Consider the following 27,499-nt stretch of genomic DNA (forward strand, 5'->3'; position numbering starts at 1 on the left):
ATTTGCACAAATAATGGAAAAGTAGCTTGGTCATATGAGTATATAATAATAGTTTTAAATACTACATGTTACAATGTAGTAGGTAAACTGCATGAGTAGAAATGGGAGATTACTATAATACAGTATACATAAGGTGGAAAAAGGTATGCCTCTTGATGATACAAAGCATGAATGGATATAAGATTTGGAAAGAGAAGTGTTGAAAGGTATTGAAATTAATTTAGCCTGAGCTAAATTAAGACATCAGGTGTCAGATGGCATTACTATTAATGGGTTAACACCAAGTGGAAGCAGTACCAACCAGGACTCTCCTTGGTCAGTAACTAGAATGGTATCATACTGCTATTGATGATTTACCAAAAATCAGGAAATGGTCAGCCACAAGGTAGGTGGTAATTATCTACTAGCTTAGCAAGTGGTGACTGTTTTTTCGTATGTAATACTTTGTGGATATTGTCATTGTGTGGTTTAGTCGCTGCACAATGCGGGTGGTGCTGTGGTGTAAACCACTGAGCCTAGGGCTTGCCGATCAGAAGATCGCCAGTTTGAATCCCTGCGATGGGGTGAGCTCCTGTTGTTCAGTCTCAGCTCCTGCCAACCTAGCAGTTCAAAAGCACATCAAAGTGCAAGTAGATAAATAGGTACTGCTCAGGCGGGAAGGTTAAGTCTATTGCATTGAATACATTTAAAAATAGTGGTGTGAATTTTTGGATTTCTGAAGAAAGCCAAGAAAGGCAATGGTCATACACACACACACACACACACACACACACACACACTGTGTAGTCAGGGAAAGTGAAATCATGGGGTGTGTTAGCAAAATAGTTGGTTGTTCAAATTTCACAGGTGTTGTCTGTCTTTAAGAATGAGACCTTTATTTTGTCAAAGATAAAAAAAACCTTCATTTGCATATAAAAGCTGATGGTCATTGTATATAAATTTGGGGGGGCCTGGTTGAGCCTTGATTTGTCAAGGATCTGGGAATCTATTCACATCCTTTGCTGACCCTTTTCTTCCTGTAGTGACTTTCCACCATGCTTTCTTTGATAAAGGCATTATAACTCATCCCCTAGTGTATTACCTAGAAATAACTTCCAGTAAAATCAGTGGGATGTACTTCCACTAAATGTGCTTAGCATTTATAGAAATTAAGGTTATAGTCCTATACACACTTGCTTTCGAGCTGAATTCAATGTGACTTACTTCTGAACAGACATGCATAGGATTGCAATGTGAATAGTGCTGAAGGATAGAGAGGGAAACCAGTTTATTTCAAATGAACATTTTAGAAGTGATAGCTGAGAACAGGATAGGGAACCTGTGGCCCTCCAGGTGTCATTGGCTCCAGCTCATATCAGTCCCCACTAGCATGGATAATTGGATAATTGAAGATTGTGGTGGTCACAAGTTCCACATCGTTTGCCTAGAATAATAAAGTAATTCTGTGCTAGTTTTGCTGTGCGCAATTTGAACACGCCATTGTGAATCACTAGTAACAGTAATCAAGACCATTATTAGGATAGGACTGCTGGCATACTGCTTTGGATTTGGGGGTGCAGAAAAATACTGGTAGGGTTCTCCCCCTCCTTGCCCTGGTGACTATTGTAGTAGTAGTAGTAGTAATATCCTGCCCATCTGACTGGGTTGCCCCAGCCACTCATTATTTTTTTCCAATTTGCACACCAAATTAATAAAATTAGAGTATATTGACGGGGATTCATGCTGTCCACAACTTTGCCTATTCATTAGCATGCCTTTTCTATGAAGCTTTCCCCATTCCAAATCAACTAAGGTGGGGGAGGAGAATGAGGTAGTGGTTTCTCAGCCACAAATGGAACAGATCAGGAAGAAGAGTCATGAAAACAAATGAAGTGTGGCATTGTGCCCCTGGTGTGCACATACTGTACTTTCAATCAACAGAGTAGAGGTGAACAGGAAAAACGAGTTGCTCAAAATCGCTAGCCCAGAATGCTTCTTCCATTCTTCCATTATTATAGGAATTTTTGAAATGTTTTAAATCATGAGTTTCATAAGAATAAGTGCACACATAGAGTGAGGTGTCTGCATTCAACACCTTCTAAACAGTGAATATTAACAGGTGTATCCTTAACCTGAAATTATTTAGATTACTTTTCTGCAATGCAACACCTGTGAGATTCCATTTAAAGGGTGGGGTGCAACTGTTTGCCCTCAAAATTCCAGTATTGCTCCCCCCCAATAAAAAATAAGAAATCTCTGGTGTTGCTAAATCCCTCTATATTTCTCCCCTGTCCCTGCATATGTTTGTCAGTGAAGTCAGCTCAAGTCTTCTCTGTAGGATCAGTCCAGTGAACCATTAAGTTAAATTTATTCCAATCTTCCCTCGAGTCAAAGCTGAATGTTGAATTTACAGTAACTGTGCCTGAAGACAGTCAATAAAAATGAAAAAAGCAACAGTAAGATTCTTAAATGGAGAGCAACCTAAGAAAAATGGCAAAGATTGAAAGAAGCCTCTCTAGAAAGGGGCAAAAAGGAGTGTGACTTCAAAAGCCATCTGGTTTATACATAGTTTGAATAATCCCTTCCAATTAAGATTAAAACCATTTTCATATAAAACATCTGTTCTCTGATTTCAGCATTTAGAAGAGGAAAACACCAGGGAATAATTTGAACCCATCCATCAGGATTTTATTTTATGCATTCAGAACTGATATTTGGTTTCTTAAGGTGATGCTGCCAAGTATGTTCAACAATGCTTATTATCTTAGCAGTATCAAACAAATAAGGTTTTTATTTCAATGTATTTTTCACCTTGGTGGAGTGGGATATTTACAGCTATCATAGTGAACTGGGCTGCCAGTGGGGAAAAACCCTAATCCAATAACTTATTTTATATAGAGATGAATAGGAACAGAGGTTTATCACAGTCAAGCCCCATGCAAAACTGAACTATTCAGCCGGGCAAAGAGTGTTTTATTCTAAATCCAGACCACATTTTAAGATTACCAACCCAAGAATAATGTGACAAATGTTTGATGAACCCACCACCATTATTGTCATATTTGGATGGTCATTGAATTGAATTCCCTGTCCCTCCTCTTTTTTTCTTTCTTTTGTAAGAAATTTGTGTGCTTGTTTACAAAAAAAATGAGGAGGAAAGATTTTTTTTACCTACCTCTTCTTTCTGCTATCCAGCAAATGGTAAAATGCTTGTTAGTGTTTCTGCTTTGCATTTACAAAAATGTGCCATGGAAACTTAAATACCTATTGGCAGCAAAACATTATACTGCAAGGTAATGATTCACCCAGGGTTAGGCTGCTAGGGAACAACCCGAAGTTCCTTGGGAGGGTGGCTGAGGGGCTGCTGCAGACTTTCTGCTTCACCAACAGAAACTGAGTGAAGAAGGTAACTGCTGGAGACTTCCATGGTGCAGCAGTAAAAAGTTCTGCGGCCTGTGATGCTCTAACAATAGTAGGAAAACAAAAAGGGCATGTTGGGGTGAATCGGAGACCTTTGATCCACTGGATCAAAATCCCTCCTGTTCCCCTGACATGCCCCCAAGAAGGGAGAAATACTATGCTGGCAGATTTATTTTCTCATGCACTGGAACCAAGGGAGGGGATTTTAAGAACAAAACAGAGATGAAAAGGGTGGAAGAGATACCACATCATTGACGGGCCCAGCAGGGCTTTGCCTACTGTCAGGCCCAAGTCAGGTCTGGGCAGGCAGCAACAGGATCTCTGACAGCTCCAATGGGGCTGTGTTGGCTGAAGTGTTCTCCTCTGCAGGCAGCTACAGGAGATGTCATATCTGCTGGGAGCTAAAGCTAACTGAAGCCTTGTACAGGCTGACAAGACATGGAGTATGGTAGGTCCTTGGAGCAGCTGGATGGCTGTTTAAAGGCTCTTCACTATTTTGTAGTCTTTTGACTTCTGTGAGGTTCTTCTAGGGACTCATCCTCTGAGTCAGAGCTCTGTCTTCCAGATAGGAAGGCCCTCAATAAGGCACTTGTAGTTCTCCCAGGGAAGTGGTCTGAACATCTTCCTCATCAGAGTCCTCGATGGTGTACTGCAAGGTCATAGGTCATGGTAGGCTTAGAAAGTGGTGCATCCTCTGTTATGGAATCTCCCCTCCTCCTCTAACATTGCTCTGTCCATAGTCTTAATTAGGAGCAGTGACTAAGTGATTAAGGGCCAGCTGAGACAATCTGGAAATGCTATGTGCCGAATAAGGCAGTGGGAACCCACCTGTAAGTCTATTACTACATGAGTGTCGTGGCTGTTCACCAGTAATGCCTTGTTTTGGTAATTAATCAGTTAAAACCTTTTGATAAATTGAAAAGGTGTTTCCAATTAATCAGGGAGCAGATTTTAATTCTTTCAACAATTATTTTATGTGATATGTTTAAAAATCCATAGGTGCCTTCTTAGAAGAACAAAGGGTGCCTGATGCAACAAATGTGTACATAATCTAAAAACAAATAATCCATTTTTTTCTGTCTGACCTGCTACTTTAGATGCAAATATATGCAAATTAAAATTCATTCAAACTCAGTTGATCAACTATGATTTATTTATTCAAATGACAGGCCTTGTACATATGCACTGTTACTGAGGTACCAGCTTACCCTCATCCTGAGTATAGCCAGCAGTGCAGGGGTGGAGAACCTTGGGCACAGGGACTGAATGTGGTCCTTAAGACCTCTCAGTCTGCTTCTCCATATTTGCTATTTACTTCAGTCTTAGTTAAGAACCTGAAGGTGACACATGACTTCTTTTTCCCCAGTATTTCACTAGTCACCTTCACCATTCACCAGTATTTCACTGAATTGTGTAAAGTTTGAAAACAAGATATGCATTTTCATTTATTGTTGCAATCTGAATGTAAAGCTATAGTATTTGAACATGAACTATTATTTGCTTCCTGTTAAGGTTCTGAGGACTTTGCAAGAGTGGCTCACACAGACTTGCTTATCTTAGTCTGATGTTTACAGCAATATGTGGCGCAAAAGAAGAAAAAGTAGCAAAGCATCATGCCATATGGACATCCCCAACCTTAAAGCAATTCCATGATAATCTTAATGAGCTGCTATTCTAGGGCAGTAGTTGCAAAGTCTTTCTTTCCTAGAGAACATTTACAAATTGTGCAAGCATATCATCCCAAGCTGTGTAGCGCATGTATGTGCACAGGCTGCCTACATTAGTCCAAAAATCAGCAGAGTCAGGTTGTAGATGTGGTTGTCTATTAAGGTTTCCTGTTGTGCCACAATCTGCCCAAGCAATCTGGAACACTAAAAGGTGCATGTTATCTAAACACAGAGAAACAGATTTTCTTTCAGCTACTATAACTGCATGTTTCCAGTTACTGTTGTGGTCTCTTCCACCTGTTGTAAAACAACTAGATTTCTCTTGGTCTAAAGCAGTGTTTCCCAACCTTGGGCTTCCAGCTGTTTTCAGACTACAATTCCCATCATCCCTGACCACTGGTCTTGCTAGCTAAGGATGATGGGAGTTGTAGTCCAAAAACAGCTGGAGGCCCAAGGTTGGGAAACGCTGGTCTAAAGGACCATACATATACGTACCGTAGGTTTTTAAGCAGAGGTTGGAAGGCCATCTGTCATGGATGCTTTAGCTGAGATTCTTGCATTGCAGAGGATTGGACTAGATGACCCTCATGATCCCTTCCTACTACAATTCGATGATTCCATAATTCTCTGGACATTTTCTCTTCTCCTTTGGCAGCAATAAAACCAACTGAATCTCTCCTTCCCTCCCATCTCCTTCTTTCCTACCTAAGAGACCTAGACCAGGAAGGAGGTTTCACAAGTCCATATTTCTTTTAATTCAAACAGCTCCTGGATCCCAAAGTGTTTAGAGATTTCTGTATTCAAGAAATCAATGAGGCCTCCTAAAACTAAGTAAAGTGGAACTGTGTTTAATGTGGAATGTAGGGATGCTGCCCAAAATAGCATATTTGTATGATTTCTTCTTCCCCTATAACATGTAGTATCCCTTACCCCATATCTGGACATCATCACTTTCCCCGCCTCCACATTATCAACACATGGTAAGTGATCATATGCATTATAAGAAAAATGGAGATTCATCATGGAGTGGTGTTTTTGTTACCATTCCTACACATTATGCATGATATAGGATTGGTGACAGAAACAGTCGCTGCATGTTGAGCTACATACTGTGTAGGATCACTTAATATGTGCCAACAATGTGGAACAGAGAAGGGGGATGTGATGTTGACAGGGCACAGGGTGGGTGTCCATACAAAGACAATAAGATATCATGCAGCATCCCAGTCTCCTGCATAAAATATATCTGAACATTTTTAGGAGGACTTTTTTCTGCTTATAAAGGAGTAGCTTTAATTATTCAAATGTTTGGATAGCTCTCTGGCCTGGTACACATAGGCAGGGATGGACAAAAGTGACTGGTGCCATCTGTTTTAATAGGAGGTAAAATACAATTTATAAAACTACGCAGGAAACTTTTTGTAAACTGCACAGAGAACATTACATTCTGCCCTTTCCTATTCACCCAGGTGGGCATGGCAACAATACTGAACAATGTGCAGTTGAAATTCAACACGTGGAGAGAGATGAGTTGATAGGACTCCGTTTTCCACCCCCACCCTAGGTTGTAGACATAAGTTAATCATCATTCTCTATCTTTCTCACTTTTCTGCTCTCTGAATTTCATAGTGACTAAAACTGGCTTTCATCCAAGCCTGATGGGCAGAAGTTTCCTAACAGAAATGGCAGTTTCTTTAGTATTCATTGAAGATGTGCGCTTTGTTTAAATCCTCCTGGTAGTGTTGAATTTTGTGAATTTTGCAGTTGCGTGTTAACAGTGTTTCCTTACTCTGAATTTCTTGAGCTTTTCCCCTAATCTAACCAATTTTTTCCCTAGATAAAGAATAGATAAAATCAGTTTGTGCTATAGAAGAAACATGTCTCTTTAAGAGAGTAGTGCCAATTCAGTCTCTCAATATTTTAACAAAACCCCTTCACAGGATTGTTCAGTATTGCCCATCCAGTGGTTTTATGAAGGAGGCTTACTGGAAAGGTGTGGTTAATCTGATTGCTGTGATGGACTTGAATAATACTCTGTCATTATGAGCAATGATTGGAACTAGAAGCAAATATATATGCTTACAGTCCAGATCTATGGAGATATTTCCCCTTACATTTCCATATTTAAATATGGAAAAAGAAAGTCTAGGACTGGAGTGTCATCTTTGATAGTTTTTCTTTGGCTCAGTCTTCCATATCGATGTACGTAGATCAAACATAACGGTATAATATTGCAGAGAGCTGAGTGTCACAATAATAAAGGAGGCATGCCACCTACAGATAGGTGCCTCATGGAAAATCAAGTATCATTTTCCACATGGGACTGACGTAAGAAGCACATCATTGTAGTTTAAAAGGCTCTACCAGTTTCTGTTAGCATTGTGGAGCAGCAGAGAGTGGAACCAGCACTTTGTGTTTCCCTGTTCTTGATTTTATTGTGAATCTAACTGTACTCCACAACAGTGTGATAATTTCCCTGAGTTTCTACATCATGGATAGGGAACCCATGGCTCTTCAGATATTGTTGGGCTACCACTCCCATCATCCTTTACCATTGACCATTCTGGGTGGGGCTAATGGGAGCAGGGGTTCAACAACATCTGGAAGGTCTCCTTCCCAGTTTTATATATTTGCTCTTAAATCAGCTACCAATTTCCCCCCTGCCCTTTTATTATTTGCCTTTGCTCACATAAATGTTCCCTCCTCCTTTTATTGAATGCAAACATGTGGTCGCTTTGTGAAAAGCTGTTAAAGAAAATGAATAAAACTTAATGAGGGAATTTATTACAGAAATAAGGAGACACAAACATATTGCTGGAAATGGTACTAACACATTTACCTGAGAAATATTATATTCTCAAGGCTTGACTTTTATCCGATGTTACTCACGTGTATGTGTGAGTAATAACATGCGGCCTTTTTAAAAAAAATGTATATTATAAAACAGTACTTGGATTAACATTGGAGAAGGAGACTGTCATCCTATACAAACCTACCTGGGGGAGAAAGCCCCACTGAACTCAGCATTCTCTTTTAAGCATTCTGTTACAAATAAATGAAAGCCTGATGCTTCTGGCAAGCCTACAAGCAGGTCATGTAGGCAACAGTCCCTCAGCAACTGGTATCCAGTGGCAAATTGTCTTTGAACATAGAAGTTACTGCTAAGAACTATCTTAGCAGTGTTACTTGAAAACAAACACACACACACACACACACACACACACACACACACACCCCTGGACAGCTTTTAAAAATGTTGTCCTTTGAACTACGTACTCCCTTCAAATGTTGCTGGTCTACAGTTCCCATCAGTTCTGGCTAGCAGGGTCAATGGTCAAGGATGATGGATATGACCTAATCCAAACCTGCAGTATTATACATTTGTTAATATAGGGGGGAGGCAGTTGCAAAGTTATTCCAGCAAGTAGCTCTGCTAGAAGCAACCTTATGTCCTTGATCAACTTCATTGTAATTCCTCTGGCTATACTCCCACTGTGATGGAGCCATAGCTTGAGTTCTACCTCAAGTGACATTTTAACAAATGAAAAAAGATGAAAAGAACAAAGAGTCTCTGCCTGGTAACAATATATGAGGGTCAAATAATACAAATGCTCCTTAAGCACCAGAGTTCAGGAGTGCTCTCCCCCTGACCCAAGTGGTTTTCGCTACTTCAGAGGATTAAGAGTTTAATAAGTTATTGACAGGAGCTATGTCACAAATTGATTTTTATGTTAGCCCCTGTCTGAGGCATGGGGTCACAAATAATTGATGAGGAGGCTTTTGCAGTTTACTGTACTGTTCCTTAGATAAGAGTAGCTTCCCACAAAGCCACTAGAGGATCTAGAATTCAGCAAAATGCCGAAAGCTGCAACCAGACAATGGAAACCCTGCTGGTTGCCCAAAATATTCATTCATTTAATCATTAATTCATTCAAGTTGTGTACCACCCTTCATCCATAGATCTTGGATAAAATACAAGATGAAAATGCAGAATACATGATAAAAACAGGGGAGCCACAAATCAATAAACCCACCTCTTCCCACAAGCACATTTAAAAGGGAATACGATGTTAATTTCAGCCCAAGGCCTGGTTGAAGAGGATTGTTTTCGCCTGACGCCTAAAGGTATAAAAGGAAGGTGCCTTTGCCCCTTAGCCCAAGGGAAACCTTACACTGTCCTTAAAAACTTGTTCAGCTTTTAGCAGACATTGCATCCATTTTCTCAAAGCTTTCTTCATTGCTATAAGGACTTTTTCATTTTTGCAAAAATATCCAAAATATGCAATTTTAGGAATGATAATGAAGCTTATAAGGCTTTGTTGTAGAAAGCTAGATGCTATGCCTTTGATGTCATTGTGGTCATGTAGATTTCTAGGAATTCTGCCACTTGACTTTGCTTATTTTTCGTAAATTTCCCCCTCAGCATTTAAGGGTACTTTTCTCTTTCCTTTGAATTTTTACGTTATTTTTTCCAAAAGTTGTATGAAGCATCTAGAGAAAGTTTGCCTCTGCTTTTGTAACATCTACCAGCATTACTGCTGTAAGCAATTGATGGGTACTTTTAAAGCTTTGGTTGGTGCTGTCAGTTACAAATTGACCATCATATACACTGTCCGGGCATATCTTGTATCACACCCCCACCATTCAGTCCAAAGCAGCCTAGCTTGATGCAGACATCCAGTTTGCCTTTAGACAGCAAATATGGACATCTAGTGGTTGTGTGTTGCATTGTATGCAGACTATATTCTTTTAAAGGAGTTGAATTGTTTTGTTTTTTTAATAATATTTATTAAAGATTTTCAAATATAGCAAAAAAAGAAAAACATCCAAATTTAAAACCTTATTTTCAATAGCATCTTTCCAGGACTTCCCCTCCCCTCCCCCTCTTGTATTCCAATTCTTTCAAATAAATTCAACAAATTCTTACCCCAAGTTTTAAAATTATTATCATTGTCCCAATTTAAAAATATTTTCCCATCCCCTAAAATCGACCTGTTCCCTTCCACGAGTTCCCCTCTTTAGTATGCAATACAGATTAGAATAAAAAAAAATAGAAAAGAGAATAAAATGTAATTTAACACCCTTTGGATTCCAAATTTCCCTCCCCCCTTTCCCGGTTGCGTTCCCAATGTCCATCAATGTCTACTGTCATCCTGGAGCTCCCACATCTAAGCCATAATCTTTCACCAGTCCACTTTGCCGTCTTTTTAATAGTCTTTGCCGTCTTTTGGTCATCTTTAGTTTCGAATGTCCAATCTTGGAAGGAGTCTGTCTCAAAAAGGTCCATTTTTTCCATCCAGATCTTTGTATTTAAGAGTAAAAACTCCAATTTTATTTCTTTAGACCTTTCAGATCTGGATGTCCCAAATGCTCCCACCTCCAACTTTGTCCAGTTCTTGTTATTCTTGTTGTTCTTGTTGGTCTCTCTCCTCCTTTTTTTTCCCCCTGCTCTCCTGCACAAATGTTCTAATTCCAAAAGCTTCTAATTCCTCTGCAGAGGCTTTGTTATTCAGGAACGAAATATTACGTCAAGTCCCTTCCATTCTTCAATAGATAAATCTATTGTCTCCTTTAGTGTACAGACCTCTGTAGACAAAATAGTGTTCCATTTCTGCAGTTTCCCAGGAGATAAAAAGTCCTATTCAAATTCCATGCCAGCAATACTTGTAGTGTCCCTCAGCTCCTCTAGAGGGATTATAATAACTCAGTTTCCTTCCCGATCACACCCAACAGTCAAAGTAACTTATTATTCCTTGCTTTAAACAATTTATATCCAATTTGTAACAAATGTAACCAGCAAAGTCCTCGTAACAAAGTTCTCTTTTTTGTTCTTCCGCTTTGACAGCTCCTTTGACAGCTGTCAAAACCTCTATTTCTCCTCTCCCGGCGCTCTCACGGCTCGCTCCCGGGGTTTCGGGGGGGGGGGTTGCATTTTAATTCACATTCCACTTTTCTCCTCCAGCCCAGCCTTGTAATTTTCCATCGCGAAATTAATGACTTTATCAAAATAAGGTTGCACTCGATCTTAGTTGTCAAGTCCTTTGCTTTAACTCCTCTACAACAGGGGGGAGGCTGACTTCCTTTTTGCACCTCCCCCGCTCGCTCCAAATTTTAAAAAAAAATTCCCCCTTTTTAATCCAAGTTCCAATTACTCACGGGTTATTCTTTTAAGTCCAAATTTTCAATGGAAGAAGCCAGCGCTCTCCGTCGAATGGCATGCGGCTTCGCTCGGCAGGGAAAGCGGAGGACTCATAGCACCCCCCCCCGTCACCCGCTCCGTAGCCTTTAAAAAGGCTCCTTCGCGGGTCGGGGGGGCGCAAACGGTGCCCGCCGAGTCACCATGCCCATGGGTTTCAGCGCCCATGGTTTTTGAGGGTCCCCGCGTCGCCGGCACGGTAGGACCCAGCCCCTGCCGAGCAGGCTCCCTCCGGAGCTCGGAGTGAGTCCGCCATTCGGCGATGGCGCCAACCCGGAAGTGCCCTAAAGGAGTTGAATTGAACCTGATTCTCTCAACTTTTTAAATGAACTACCTTTATTATCCATACAATCCTAAATTATGACATTGAAATCATTGACTAATGTATGTCAAGGCAGTCATAGTATTTTTTGCTATGCTGAAATCATATGAATGAGCCAAACTCATAGTTCACCATGTAACTACTACAGAGCCTTCAAAAAATGTAACTTAAGCAACTAAAACCACCTAAGCTAATGGGCATCCTGGTTTGTTCAGAGTGCCTTATGATCCCTTAGATATACACTCCAAGGAAGTTTCAAGTCTGTGATGAAAATACGAGGCTAGGGATGGTTGGCTCAGGTCTGTTTCTTGTCTATGTCACTTTTACATGTGTTCGTTCAGAAATCTATTCCATCACATTTCCATATTAATCTGTGAATTTTAATGCATAATTAAATATGTTTTCCTTAAAGTACTTATTTCTAAACATATTGTCTCTCAAAATGTGCATTTTAAAATGCACTTTGGTGAATTTTGAGACAAGAACTGTGTCAGAGAAATGTGAAGTTCAGTTGATAACTGGGTTCCAATCCACATATTAATCCAGAGTTACAGATCAGCTCAGTTCATGTCAGATTTCATAAAGATCGAATTGCTTAAGCATCCCCCTGAGCCTCCTAGCACCATCGGGCAATAAAAGTGGGGTTTGTTCACAGAGGAATGTGCTCTGTGCTGATTCCAAGGACCAGTTTAGCAGCCAATTCCAGATACTATCAAAGCACTAAAAAAACCCTCTAGGCATAAAGATAGGTCAGGAAGTAGTTTGGTTTGCAGCTTCCCAGGGAGTTATACTGGCTTCACAGTTTGAGAGCCATTTTGTTCCTTGGTAGTCCTTCAGCTTTTGGGGCTGGCTAAGGATGATGGGAAATAATATATGCAGCGAGACAAGATCTTAAGTGTCTTTGCTTTAGAAATGGTAAGAAAACATTGATCTGAATGAGACCTAGTCAGTGTTATGAATAAAGGTCTAATCAATCTTCTGCTACATTCCTTCTCACCCAACTAGTGATCTTTTGCGTAAGACCTTTCATAGGAAGATCCACAGAAAATAGTGAAGGAGAGGGAGCAGTCTGTAAACACATCCTTATGCAGTTGAGTACATGGATCAGGAATCCAGAAGCAACTGAGTGGGATGCTGAGCAAACAGTACCTGCCCTAAACTATTGTGAACATCAAACAGCATAGACACAGGCCAAAAAGAAAAAAAGGGGTTGCCAAGATTTGGTAAAAAGAGTAACAAGGAAGCAGTGCAACTTAGAATCATAGAACTGTAGAGTTGGAAGAGACCCCAGGGTCATCTAGTCCAACCCCTTGCAATGCAAGAATCTCAGCTAGATCATACATGACAGATGTAGGCTATTGATTCTTTTCAATACAGCTCCTTGCTGGGGGCACCAATACAACTCCTTGCCAAGGATGTAAGGGACCCTAGGTAGGTCTCTGCCAAAGGCAGACCTTTCTCGAATAGCACAGTCATTACCAGTTACAGATAGGTAGCCGTGTTGGTCTGCCATAGTCAAAACAAAATAAAAAAATTCCTTCCAGTAGCACCTTAAAGACCAACTAAGTTAGTTCTTGGTATGAGCTTTCGTGTGCATGCACACTTTGGTATCTGAAGAAGTGTGCATGCACACGAAAGCTCATACCAAGAACTAACTTAGTTGGTCTTTAAGGTGCTACTGACAGTCATTACCTTTATCATTAGCCAGCTGTGTGGACTACACCAGGGGTGTCCAACCTGCAGTCCTCCAGAGGTTGTTGGACTACAGCTCCCATTAGCCCTAGCCAGCTTGGCCAGTAGTTGGGAGATGCAGTCCAACAACTGAAGGGCTGCAAGTTAGTCCCTGTAGGCTACACACAGACTGGTAAGAGAATAATAAAGGCTGAAGCACATCATGCTTCAGCACTGCAGACATCAACAGTGCTTATCATTAGAGCTGAAGATATGTACCCCCCAAATCAATATATACCATATTTGCTGTTGCAAGCATCTATCTGAGAGTAATTATGGTGTAAAATATCTTATCTCGTTGTAAGGGCTAAGATTGACTTTTCCTTTTCCTTTCATTGCTTCAGTTCTATTATTTATGGAAAGTTTATATTTAATGTTATTTTTGTTTTAACCATAGGACATAACAAGGCAGAACAGAAATATAGACAGAACACTGGCTGCCACTTTGTATCCATGCAGATTTGTCTTAGCCTTCCTGGTGTTTTTTGTTTTTTTTTTAAAGACCGCTCTTCCTTTGCAGCCAAAAACCCTGTACATTTGTTCAAAACTTAAAGAGGAAGAGGTGAGGGTACACGAAGGGACTCTTGCCTCCTTATAGATGTACCACTGAACAATATAGTGGGGGAGATCCTCAGCATTACCTCTTCACCAGACAGATACAGTGTTTTAGGTGTTGCATAAATTACATTTATAAAATGTGTTTCTGAGTTTTGCCATTTCCAGCACTCCCTTGCTGTTTTCTCTCCTTCATCTAATTCTTAGATGGCAAACTCTTATACCAAGTGCCTGCTTTATTTAATTCTGTAATGCACCATTTACACTGATGGCACTCTTTAGCTAACAGTGATAATAATAATCATTGTTTTCCCTCCCATGGGGAGTAGTAGATGTCTCATGGGCTCCATCATTTTAAAAACTAGTGATCCTGCAATAAAGTATCCTTTCCCAGGAAAGAGATGAGAGATTCTTGGAGGCAGATTTAACATATAGTAATCAGAATCAGATGGTAACAGCATCTAACCACAAAGGGAAGGCTAGTCCAGGCATATGTTTAAGCAAGGATACCTCTGTTTTGTGCTTTGTTGTCCCATGTCTGAGCACTAGCCAGGATGCGAAACCTACTTGGTTTTAACAGTGGAAAAAAACACTGAGCCCTCCCACTCTTTTGAATGAGAGCCGAACCACACGTGATATTGAAAACCCAGCGATAGTATCTTATACCTTAAGAAAGAAAAGTGGGGAAATGCATGAGGAGTTGCATATCCAGTCAGGATCGCACCACAGAGGAAGGGAGATTTCCTCCTGATTAAGTGACCCACAGATTTGCATCAGAGGAAACATACAAGTACCTGTATGAGTCCCATTTGCTTTGCCCTACAGGTATGTGGCTGAATCCCATCCGAAGCAACAGATTGGAAGCATCCACAGTGGAAACTATTAAACTGAACTATGTTTCTCATTACAAGAACCAATGTTATATGAAATATCACTGTGCCTTGTTGTAGGTGACTCACTTTTCCTCTTTTCTGTTTCAATTTTCTCCCCTTGCAGCTGTCTGGAGGATGTGAACTAACTGTGGTACTACAAGACTTTATAGCCAGCCATAGTAGTGAGCTGAGTATCCAGGTGGGGCAAACGGTGGAGTTACTGGAAAGGCCAAGTGAAAGGCCCGGCTGGTGTTTGGTACGGACAACAGAGCGCAGTCCTCCTCAGGAAGGGCTGGTCCCCAGCAGTGCTCTCTGTATCTCACATTCCCGGAGCAGTGTGGAGATGGACTGTTTCTTCCCTTCAGGAAAAGGTAGGCAGAAATTGAACAGGGCTGATATTTCCTCCACTGTTATTTCACTAGCTAAAATGAAGGGAGGATAAAAGTAACAGATATTCATAATTTGAGCTGCCAGCCTGCTGTGGAAGTGTGCTGTCTGTACTTTTGATGTGCATACTTATCTTTTCACCTGCATCAGCCAGGAGAGGGTGGGGGAAGGAAGGGACCTGTTTTTCCTGCTTGAGTGGAAACCCAATTACATACTGTTTAGCCAGACATTGTACCTGCTATAAAACAATTCCTTCTGTATGAGTGCAGGACTCTGCATAATGCTGATTGGATGGCTTTTGAGTCATTCAGAAAATCACCTTCTCCCATTATATAGGGTTTTCAAGGGTGTTAAAAAAAATGGGGGGAATATTTAAAAATAAAGCACCAAACTTCTGTTTTTGAAACTTTTGATCAGGTGATCCAAAAAGCAATACCTAAAGCACCTGAGTTCTATCACATTATAGCAGTTAGCTGGGAAGGATAGTTTTGTTAAGCAATTCACCTTAGCATCATTTCTTCTAAGAAAGCCCTTGGGCTTTTGCCTGAGCTGGACAATCACAAATATAGTCTAGGTGGAGAATGCCTAGTTGGATTTTGTTCGCTGCTGTCGTATATTGTTTGTTTTTATGTTTTTATGTTATATTGTTTTAAATGTTATAATTCACTTCATGTGTTCATGGACAGAAAAGTGGACTAAGAAAAACCCAATAAAGCTCAAGCCAGTAACACACTTAAACCTCAGGGAAGAGGGTAACAGAGACAAACAGTTATTATTCTGGAGCCGGGTGTCAACAGAGAAGCAAAGGCAGTGAAAAGAAGTAGTAAAAAGAACTGACATCCCTTAAGATCTTAGTGAACAGGCAAACAGAAGAATGTAGGCAATTTTCACTGTCTGCATTTTTCTGAAGATATTGACTAAGTAATTAGAAATTTATCTAAAAACTAGACAAAGGGACAGAAGAAGGCATTCAGCATTCTGAGATTTGTTCTATAAAAGGGAGGAATCTTAGGCTCAATACACACCATGCACACACATACCCAAAAAAAGAATACCGGGAACTGTAGTTTTTTAAAGGGTGTTGGAAATGGTAGCTCTGTGAAGAGTAAACTACAGTTCCCAGGGTTCTTGGTGGCATGTGTATGCTTTTCATGTGCTTTAAATGCATGGTGGGTATGTAGCCACTGCTTGTGATGTATGCACTTATTCCACTTTCACAGGTTTTTGTATTGCTTAAAAATCTGCTTCACAGGTCCAATGGTGAGCTTGTGCGATTGGTTTGGTGCAGGGATACCAAACAAGGGTGTCAAAAATGCCAAGGTGATCAATTCTGGTGCTTTATTAAAAGAAGGTGTAATTTTACAACACAGCCTGCAGAGCCTTGCTGCCTTTAGAGACTTGGGACAGACACAGAAACAGCAAGCATTCTAGATATGAAAGCTAGGAGCTGAATGGCACCTTAAACCTAGGTTATGGGTACAACAGTAGAATGTCTAGGACCACTTTTTTATAACAAGAATGCAAAGCTGAAAATGAATGAACTGAAGCTAAAATATTACGTTCGTTTTTCACATGGTCTAGTCTTTCACCTGCCCAACCCCCTAATATTCTTAAGAGGGTCTCTTCTTAAGTCTTCAGAGAGTAGGTGGAAGTGGGGAGGCAGAAAAAGGTCCTCCTTTCCTTCCCCTCTGCAGTTTTAATCTGAAATCTTAGGGGCAATACTGTTCTCAGAGCTCAGAAACTGCTTGCGGTAATGAAATTCCCTGTTGCAAAATGTACCTAGCCCTAGAACAATGAGAGTTTCGGACACTGCCTGCCAATGAAGGCATAGGTGGCAAGCCTCCAAGATTGCTCCCCTGCCTAGGCCAATAACCAAGCATCCTAAAGCCTACAGAGAAACATAGCATCAAAGCAAGCTGGTTAGCATATATCAATGCAAGCGCATAAACATAGGTGAGCTCATTCTTGCAGCAACTGCTAATTAGTCCCAGGGTTATCTTGACTACCAATATGGCATTTACAGTCTTTCTGGAATGTTTTCACCATTTAGTTCTACACAGTGAAAGAAAAGGAAACTGCATCTACAAAAAGCAGAGCCTTTTCCAACTGAGAAAAGCATTTTTCAACTCCTAAAAACTATTGCTGTGATCTAACCCACGCCACCTTCTTGCTGTGACAAATGAGTGTGCTGTTACTCTTTCCTCTCACAAGAGGGCTCTCCTGATTTACAGGTAGAAACTTTCTAGTTACTCAGTTATTGGTAATTCATTCTAAAAAGATAAGTTAAGTTATAATATAAGAATCAGGGTCAATACATCAAGAAAATATGCATGGACCTAATAACTAATTCTCACTGATGTGAGTCAGCTGTGTCTGGCTAACCCACTCCATAGTCAATTCTCCCTAATACAAAAATAAAAATCCATGCATATGAAAAACTAGCATGTCAGGGGAGATGCTACCCAAGCATTCCACCCAATACAACAGGGATTCGAGCCCCTCCCCTTCCCATGGAGAAGCATCACCTGGTGGCTCAAGTGGTATGGCTCAAAGACAGCTTTACCTACTCAGTGAAAACTAGGCCTAAGAGCAGCAGTTTCCAAAGGTGAATGTTATGTTGACAGCAGTGTCCATGCTGCCCCTTGGGACAACAGAGGAAGGGAATCTGCCCCTTAATATGAAGAGGGCTCAGAATAGAGACAATGCTGCAATAAATGACTTCCCAGTTGGCCTTGGGTTAACTTAGATTAGTTTTGAGTGTACTTATAGCAGGTTAGATAAGTGGATGTATCCAGAAGAAAAATCCTTTTCCAAATCATGAATATGGAAAGGTGTTTAAATTTGTTACGTGAACTAAGTTTGCATTGTGTGTGTGGTACAAGTGTCCCAGTGCCCATAAATGATCTGCAAAAGCCTGATGAGGCAATATTGTAAGTTATTATTGGGCTTGCACTTGCTGCTGCCTCATTGGATTGGTGTTGTTCCACTTTTCCTCCTCCCTGTTCCACCTTTACTACTATGATACTGGTATTCCAGCCTTTTGAAAATATATCTGTAAAGTAAACTCAAAAGTCAATATTGAAGGAAGAAAGGGGGAAGTGGTGACCTTCCAGATGTTGCTTGACTACGGATTCTATCATCATGGTGAGAGTTGGAGTCCAAAAACACTGGGAAATTCCCTATCCTGGGTTTAATGTTGAAAATTCTGGAGGAATTTAAGAAAAAGCATTATGTGAAACTAACTTCTTATACACCTTTAGTTTTTCCAGCAAGGGTTAGTGTTTTAAATAGAACAGGACTTATCTCTTTCAAATGAAGAATTGTCATTTCTTTCCCAGGGAAAGAAAATAACATCTATAATCTACTCAGACTGCAAATCTGTCTATACTACTCTCTTGAGCTTAACAGAGGGAAAAGAGTCTTTTATTCCTGTAGTTTTGCTGCAGAATGGAGATGTGAAGTATTAAATTACCATATGGTAAGCCCACAACTTATACCAGGGTTACATTTCAGGGATCACATCTAAAGCCAAAATCATGTGTAGTCAAAACCCATTGGGGTAGGATTGCCAAAGTAATTTTTTCTGGAACCCTGCCCCTTCCTGCTCCTTACTTCTATTTTTTATTTTTTGCCATGCACACAAGTTAAATGCAGGCAGGCCTTTTTTTCAGCCTGAACTCCAGAACTCAGTTCTGGCACCTCTCAGATGTGCACCATTGTCATTATAAGAAAACAAGGGAGGTGTTAATGGTGAGTTCCAACACCTCTTTTTCCATAAAAATAGCACTGAATGCATGTAAATTGCAGGTTTACTGTATTCGAATTGGAAAGGAAGTGGCAGATGGCAGAGATGCCATGGATGGAAGGCAGGCTATCCATCCAGCCAAGTAAAACACACCTCCCTTTTTCACTCCTTTCATTTAAATAGTACTATATCTAGCATGAAATTGACATAGTACAAGGAAGTGGTTACATAAAATTGACATACCTATTTATGTTACCATTGCAATTATGAATTACGGTAACCTGCAGACTCTGGAGTAAAAAGAAAGAAAGAAAGTTATTTAAAATAAAATTTGTCATGTTGAAGGTGTTAGTAGCAGAACACTTTGTAGATTTTCTTAGCTTAAGTATCATGTGTTTACACATTCTAAGAAGCTTGAGCCAAAGAATCTGGCTTTAAAGCTAATGAGCCAGCTCACTCATGGAGCAATATCCACTGTACAAGTGCTGAGCTGGAAACTCATTCTGCGAAAAACTGGCTTACAGTCACAAAAGGCCTTACAAATGAGCCTGCAAAATGTTGAGTAGCCCAGAAAAATGTTTAGTAGCCAAATTGCCCTCATAGTCATTTGTGGCACAGACTGAAAGATGCTAAGATACTGTTGCAATTTCTAAAATTTCCTGTTTGGTCCTCCAAGTGTGATTTTTACCATAGATGAGTATGTGCATGACTAAGTCGTCTTTTAATGATAAGAAAGTGGAAGAGGGCAACCTATGGGCAGTGGGAACATCCCACTTTTGTAGCTCCTGTGCTAAAATCCAAAGTTAAGGCTGGAAACTTTTGTAAAAGAAAGTTGTGTGTCCCACCCTCTTTATATAAGATACTGTATGTCCAGCAGCTATGATGGGCCATAGGATCAGGCTGTTAGCCTCATTAAAACCAAAGGTGATCTGCCTTTCCTCTTGCCATACTTTACATGAAAGCATGTAACAGTTGAATGTGAGAAATTTGATGGATCTACTGTGCTAAAATGCCAGGACAGATTCCTCTTGGAAAGACTCAACAACCAACATTTTCAGATCTTCTCTGTGTTGTAGCACCTGGCTTAATTTATTTATCTGAATCAAATAACTTAGTATAACCTATTTATCTAAAAGTTATGAGATTTATATTCTTGACCTGCAGCTGTGTTCGGACTGGACATGTCATGCTCATGATGTCTCTTTGTTTCTGGCACTTAATCATAGGTGGTTGTGTTTCTTCTAATTAAGTGAATTAAATTAACTCAATTATCTTCAGTTCCCTCTGGCCCAACAACTGGAGAGCAGGTTGCTTTGAATTTGTCATTAGCTTCAGTGGCATGTATTTTGCCACTTGTGCTTCTGATGACATTTGTCTTCCCCTCACTGCCTAAAGCAATATTATGAACAGAATATTAGGGAAATGAAAAGTATATTAAAATGGTTGTATTGTGATAGGACTAGATTTCCAGTGTAGACGGTTTGGAAGCTTTGTTGTCTATAACGTATATTTTAGATTGCAGTCACGTTGTTTCTGAGCACACAAGCTTATCTAGACTTATATTTGTTTACCAGAACTGGCAAACCAAATGTATCATTAAAGTCACTTGACTTTAATCGGTAGTAAGTTATCCCTGGAGAAGCACCACTGGCAATTCATCAGGCTCTTTATTTCCTCTATAAATTCTGTAATAAAACAGGAAAGACTATTTTAAGAAACAGAGTTGGTACCATTCTATTTTAAACTTAGAGTTTATTTAGAGAGAGAAAGATGGTGTCCTTTTATTTTCTGAAGAAGGAAGGGATAAAAAATTATCCTCAGCTTAACTAGAATTCAAGTACCATGTGAGCCATGATGAGATTTCATTTGATAATCTCATAATGTATTTTATCAGTAGTCTTTAAATGACAAAGACTACAGCAGAAAGGAAACAACTGGCTTTATCCTGCCCAAAGGGCATCTCATGTCTTTCTTAAGTATAACTGTGAGCTGTCAACTGGATAAAAGTCATTTGCACTGTTAGCTTGTGGGCTGGGGGCTTTATGCCTTTTGTATTTTAAAAAATATTTGCTTACAATGTGGCTAGGCAAAGCACAGTACCAATTAGACCTACCCACCCATCATCTGAATTTACCCAGGGCACATGCAGTATGGGTAGGGAAAGAGGTGAGTGGGAATGGGTGGGTGACTGAGACAGAAGTTGTGCTAGATGTTGGACAATGCTTGTTGTAGTTTAATTATGTAAATAAGCAGTTCTAACCAAAAGATTTCAGGTGGGACAGTGGGACACATACAGCAGGAAACCTATGGCCCTCTGGATGTTGCTGGACTGTAACTCCCATTTTCACTGGCCATGCTGGTTGAGACTAGAGGAAGCTGAAATTCAACAACATCTGGAAAACCACAGGTTCCTTGCCCCTGACATAGTGTACAGTGTCCAGAAAATCCTGTTTGCACTTCAAAGCTCAGAGCAAGCCCTGACAGCAAGAGCCAGGGTTTGTTTTTGTTTGTCTAAATTTGTATCTTTGCATTTAAATTAGCATATGGATTTTTATGCAGTTTAATAATAGGGGGCTGTAAACTACCAGTGCACCTGGTAAAAAGTGCTATATATAGTGCATCAGAAAGTCCAAGACTGGTGGGCTGCTTGGTTATTATTTGGGTCCTTAGTCAGTCACATTAATATCAAGAGTTAAAAGCCCAAAGTCAAAAACTCTGTAATACTGATACAGTATTATTAATATGTGAGTGTCCACTTCTCTGTAGATTACAGTGGCAGCCACAAAGCTTAAGCTAGCAGTTACCATTTTCCATAAGAAGAAACGTATGTTCTTTTTGATATGGAATGCAGGTGTACAAGATTCTCAAACTTCTGATCCAAACCTGCATTGGTCCTCTAAAAAACTGGTGTTTGTGGAGTATTTAGATAGAAGTAGTGTGACACAGGCACTCCCGGTCCTTTCATGGTTATATAGACAAGGGAGAGGAGAGTAACTTGTTGAAAATTTCCTCTTAATCATCCATTATTCTTTGCAGTATGTTTAATGTTGTGTCAGACAATGCTGGATTTTTCAGTCCTCATTTACAATGTATCCCAACATTGTAGTCATAATTACCCGAATCCCCACTCTTACCTCTTGATACTTGTGTCATCACACAAGACTCAAAAATAACGCAGTGGTTTTCCCTGCCCTGAAGTACTACAGCAGCATGTCTGTTTCAAAATTAAAACAGCAGGTTTGGTTAGATTGCTCTTCCAGTAACTAGTTTATTTTCCAGAAACTGTGGGTCTGAAGTTTAATATAGCATGAACCTGCCTGCTTTAGGGTTTGCTTCTTCCTCCATAATTTGAGGAATCAAGTGATCATTGGAATGTTTCCACAGGCCAAAAAAAATACATTTAGCTTTACTGAAAATGTTGCTTACTCTCAAAGAAACCATCTTGCCTCTCCTTTATGTTCCCTCTGGTATTCATGGCACCTGTATACTTCCTCAAAAGCTGACAATGGTCCATTATGCCTCTCTTTTGCCTTAGCTGTGGAGAAACAAGGATAGTGGGAAATTTGCATTTGGTTAGTTGAATAAATATTTTGCTACGGCAGATATTTTATTGCAACTTTCCATTGGAAACCTCAGTATTTTCATCATCTTCTTTCAGTGGAACAGATGGCACGCTATTTGTCACAACCTGTCTTGCTCAGATGGAAGTAAGTCACAACTGATTTCAATACAGGCATGAGACAGAACCATAAAGGACAGCTTTGTTCTATGATTATTGTTGGGATAGAAATGCCCTTTAGGTGGCTCAGAAGGACATCACATTTTGTCAAAGAGCTGAAATAGCTCCTGAGAGATTTGCTTGTGGAGGGTTTGCGGAAAGGTGATGTGCTGTAAAGTCAAAAGAACACTCTAGCATTGCCAGCTCTGTTCCCCCTGTCACAGCTTTAAAACCTATGAAAAGGCCAAATTCAAAATATTAAGCCATCCCCATCGCATAATCTCCATGCTAACAAAACTTTCACCTGCTCACTTTTGCCAATGCTACTTCTGTTAAAGACATAGGAGCCCTACCAGGGTGGGTGGGTGTGCATTGTGTATATTTCTAACGTACACTGAAGCAATAAGTTCCAGTTGTTGATAAGCAAATGTAAAGGATTTCCCATTGTTTACAAACACAAATCAATAATTGTTTGTTATTTCGTTTTCTCATTCTTTTGTGCTTCGGTGTTCCACCAATAAATCTCCAGCCTTCAAAACCACCAAAGAAAACTATTGTATACATGGGTCATCTAGTCCAACCCTCTGCAATGCAGGAATCTTTTACTCAATGTGGGGCTTGAATCCATGACCCAGAGATTAAGAATCTCATGCTCTACCAACTACTTGCATGTGCTGGGGACAACCTGCAGGACACTTAAGGAGTAGGTGCTAACTAGACAGCAACTGCTCTGTTTATGGGAAGGAAACTGCTTTGCTCCCCAACTTGGAGTCCATCCATCCTGAGCTTCATTGCACACAGTTAAATCCTAATGCTTCAACTGTTCCAGGTTCAGTTTTAAAGAACCATGTAGCTGCTCTTCAGTCAGCACCTATCAGGGTCTTCCCTTACCACTTTATTGTTCAAATTTATGTGTAAGCTGTGAAAAAAAACCTATTTTTATTTTTACTATCAGCTTGGAAACGTCTCTATAAAATCCCAGATGCATCAGGCATGCATGTTAAATGTTATTGATTGGTGGGTTTCCATGTGCTAGATACACTGGATAAGAAACATCGCCTCCCATCCCCAGTTCCTGGGATTTTAACAGCAGGCTGAGAGGCTCAATTAAGCAGGTGGAACTTCTCTCCTCACATTATTTCCATGGCAGTAAAAGCCTTCACCTGCCTAATTTCTCATTACTAGGCTGCTGTTAAAGGCACAAGAGCAGGGCCTGTCAAAGAAGCTGCCAGCCCTAATATAATACCACTATTTATTAAGAACATTCCAAAGGAATTTATAGTTCAGAAGCATCACACCATACTAGACTAAGAAAAGCAAACAGGTCTCTGTGGTATTCTTCAAATAGATAAAATGGATACCTTGAAGAATAAACAAGGAAGGGAGTGGCAAGGAGTCACAGTGAAGGCTGAGTTTCCCTGCTAAAACATCAAGCCTGACATTGCTTAAAGATGTCACTCGCACACCCTTTTGGACTTTAGTACTGTACACAAACCACTGCTGAAAGTATTGAGTCATGAACCTACTTATTAGTGCCAATGAAGTCGATTCATTATTCCTGAGAACTGAATTACGGTATGACATATAACATCCTCAGTAGCAAACTATTGTTCTGAAATTGGAAGCAAGTACACTAGGGTTATATAAATGCTGAAACACAACATCAGAAGCTTACTCAGACATGTGTGTCTCACTTCAGAATGGTTACATTACCCTTTTTTATTATTGGCAGCCCTTCTGCATTGACAGGCAGAAATACAACAGGTGAAGTTTTCCTCAGCCTTGCATTTCATGCATGAACATTTTCACCTGCTGAATTTCTGGTTATTATGCAGCAATAATTAGGCATGTTGCTTCTTTTTCCTGATTAAAATTCTTGTTTTAGCAGCTACACCATGGCATATTGAAATTTAGCAGATGCAGTTTTCCCTGTTATAGTCTATCTGTGCTGGTGAACTGTGTCAGTTGAATTATTTTCTATAAGGCAGCCACCTTATGTGACTGTAAATCAAATAAAAACCTATATTGGCTACACTTGCACACGTTTGTTTTAAAATAAGCCTTCTGTTTTATCTCTTGCAACATTCCCAAGTGATGCATTCTAAACTCAACATTTATCTTAATATATATGCTATAAGCAGCCTTGGGGTAAAGTGGCTCCTGAAGGGAAGGACTGTGCTTTGGAGAAGAGTCAGCATGTGATTCACAAACAGCTGATACAACCAGGGCTGCCAAATTTCTCAGTGACCCTGCCATTCTGCCTTTAAAATAAGCAGGAATGGGGAACCTGTGGTCCAATAGGTCTTGTTGATTACAATTCCCATCATACCAAATAACTGGCCATTTTGGCTGATGGGTATTGGAGTCCAACAGCCCCATAAACTGTAGGAAAGGGGAAACTTCGTTCACCACTGCATCTGAAAGCTGGGGGAAAGCTTAACCTGTTGGATATCTCCTTCTTTGCTAATTGCTGAACCAGTCCCAGTAACGGCCCCCGCCCTGAAGTTTGATTGGCTGCAGCTTCAAGCTCTAAAAAGTTTCATTTTTTAAAAAAATGGCATACACACAGCCAGTTTCTGGCTAGTTAGCAACTCTGCAAAGGAGCCAGCTGAGAAAACAGGCAGCGCGAGAACCAAGAAGCTGCAAGTTGATTACCCGCGGTTTCTCCGTCCACACCACCGACAAGTTGTAACCAGAATTCGCAATAACAGCTGATTGATTGACCGAGATCCCTCCAAAAAGAAAAGAGCCGTCACTAAGAAGAAGCGGGCGGGAAACCTGTAGATTTTCTCCACCCGCTTTCGCGGACGGGGGAAAAAAAAGATCTATCTTTAGAGAGCTAATTGCAGTATACCACAGATGTGATGGTCGCAGACATGGGGGTTTTTGTTATTTAAAGTTGGCGCAATCGAAAGTGACATACTGCCTACTTCATTGTTTGCAACGTCTACCCCAAGGACAGGTTGTCGTTTGTTTTCCGAGTAGACGGAAGAAGTCCTTGTGCAATGTTGTGGCTACAGAGGAGAGCGTCGCGATTCGTAGTAGGTGCGTTTCTCCCTCCCTCCCTCCTCCGCTCTCGTCCGCGTTGCATAATCGTCTTCCGAGCCAGTCTTGCAGGCAAGAGTAGATAAGCACCAGCTGGGGGTTGGCCCTGCCCCTGTCTCCAGAGAGCTCCTCCCTCTGCTCTCCTCTTTTTCCGAAGGTAGTTTTCTTTCTTACTCTGCGGTGAGATACTTTTGGTGTGAGTGTGCTGCGCTCAGCTGGTGGATTCCGCGGAGCCTGGTTGCCATGAGTACCCCGGAGGCAGAATGAAGGGTGGGAGGCACGCTTATACCAGCACGCCTTGCCTGGGCTGGTTCCTCGGCAAGTGTTGCTGCTGTTTCCCAACGTGCAGAGGTTGGTAGCCGGCTACTAAACTGGATGTGCTTCTCGTTTGAACATTGGAGCTCTGGGAGGAAGAGGGTAGGCTGTTCAAATCCAAACTAAATGTTTGCTACTCCTAACTCTGGGGATATTAAACTTGAAATGAGTAACCCTGGCTTTGCTATATGGCTGGTGTTTGAAGGGTGCTCAAGAGTTTTCCCTAAGGGGGCTAGGAAGAAGCTGTACTGTATATAGAAACTGCCATAAAAATAGCATGTTGATGTGAAGTTTGTGCTTCTTAATCTGCACCCTTCCTAAGTGGTATATGTGTGTGGTTTCTAGTTGCTGCTGGCTTGTCACTCAACTCCGTATCTCTGTTTGCACATATCCTCAGATGTCTTCTGCCAGGAGAGAAAGAGACTTCTTTCTAGGTTTCTGTCCAGCATATGCTGCTGGTTAAGGAAGTGCAAACAGAGACCACAACTTTGAGAGCTATAATTCTTGTCTACATGCCCATGCACTCTATATGTTCATTTGACCTTAGGGCTGTAGCCCTCTGTGCATTTGGTGATGAGTAAACCCCATCCATTTCAGTGGAGTATGCTTCTGTGTAAAGATAGGATAGGCCCAGAAAGACTGTTTGATACTAATAAACTAACAAATGTAATGATTGAATGAACCAAGGCTGTATTTTAGAACCAACTCGTAGATAAAAAGTGTGTGTGCTGGAGAGTGGAGCAGAGTTCATAGTTTTTCTGCAGACAACTTTGTGACCTTGCTTTGCCGATAAGAGCAAACTGTTGCTGAAGGAGTTGTGAGAAAGAACTACAGTATTTCTGAAAGCATTTATTCCCCTCCCATTAGGGTTTTTTTTTCCTTTCCAGATTGCAGATTCAAAATACTTTGGTAAACGCTGTGTATAAATAAACGAAATTCCAAACCTCTCTTTCTGCTGACTTTGGACAAAATATAATAGGGGTGGGGGTTCTTAATTTTCTCTCTGTGTTCCTGCAAAAGACAATAGTGACTTCAGTCTGCATTTAAAACGATTCATCAGAAGTGGGTGGGATGACAAGGTGTTAACTACATTATGTAGTTTGTATAATTCCTGACTTGGTTTTCTATAGCAAGAAGGTATATAATCAATGGTCATAAGTGCTTGTTGTAAACAATGATAATTGGTATTTGTATTGTACTTAATAGGTTTGGCCTCTGTGAGAAAGGCCATTATTTTCTATTTTACAGATGAACAAATGAGATTGAAAAGGAGAGTGCATTTGCTCAGTCCAGCAGAAAAGCTTTTTGGACAAAAAGCTTCTGTGCACAGATTGCTTTCTGGATTCCAGGCAGGCAGGGGGAAAGGAGACAGTTTCTGGAACTGCCTGTGCAGTGTTATTAGGGCTACACAACTCCTATCACCTATTGGGGGAAAACTCAGTTCTCACCTCTGCCTCTCAGCTGAAAAATGCTCTTTTGCCAATGTGTGTGCATGGTTTTCCATGTGTGAGGATCTCTTGGCGGTTGCAAGCAGGTCCATAACAATG

The 27,499-nt window shown here is 40.6% G+C and overlaps 1 protein-coding gene across 23 annotated transcripts in view; it reads left to right on the plus strand.

Annotated features, from left to right (window-relative positions):
• The window catches only part of KALRN (kalirin RhoGEF kinase), a 510,268-nt gene that overhangs the window by 407,304 nt on the left and 75,465 nt on the right, over positions 1-27,499 (plus strand). For 16 of the 23 annotated variants that reach the window (XR_014158556.1, XR_014158557.1, XM_081869922.1 and 13 more), the window contains one exon: positions 14,867-15,113. Coding sequence is in view for 21 of the 23 variants with exons in the window: in XM_081869922.1 (XP_081726048.1) it covers positions 14,867-15,113 (247 nt within the window). In the remaining 2 variants the exon portion in view is untranslated. Of the gene's footprint in view, positions 1-14,866; positions 15,114-25,801; positions 25,989-27,499 lie in introns of those variants that run through there. The other 7 variants (XM_081869923.1, XM_081869924.1, XM_081869925.1 and 4 more) reach the window with 3 other exon arrangements.

Source organism: Podarcis erhardii, assembly GCF_964252035.2.
Source record: "Podarcis erhardii genome assembly, chromosome: 1".
NCBI classification, from domain to species: domain Eukaryota; kingdom Metazoa; phylum Chordata; class Lepidosauria; order Squamata; family Lacertidae; genus Podarcis; species Podarcis erhardii.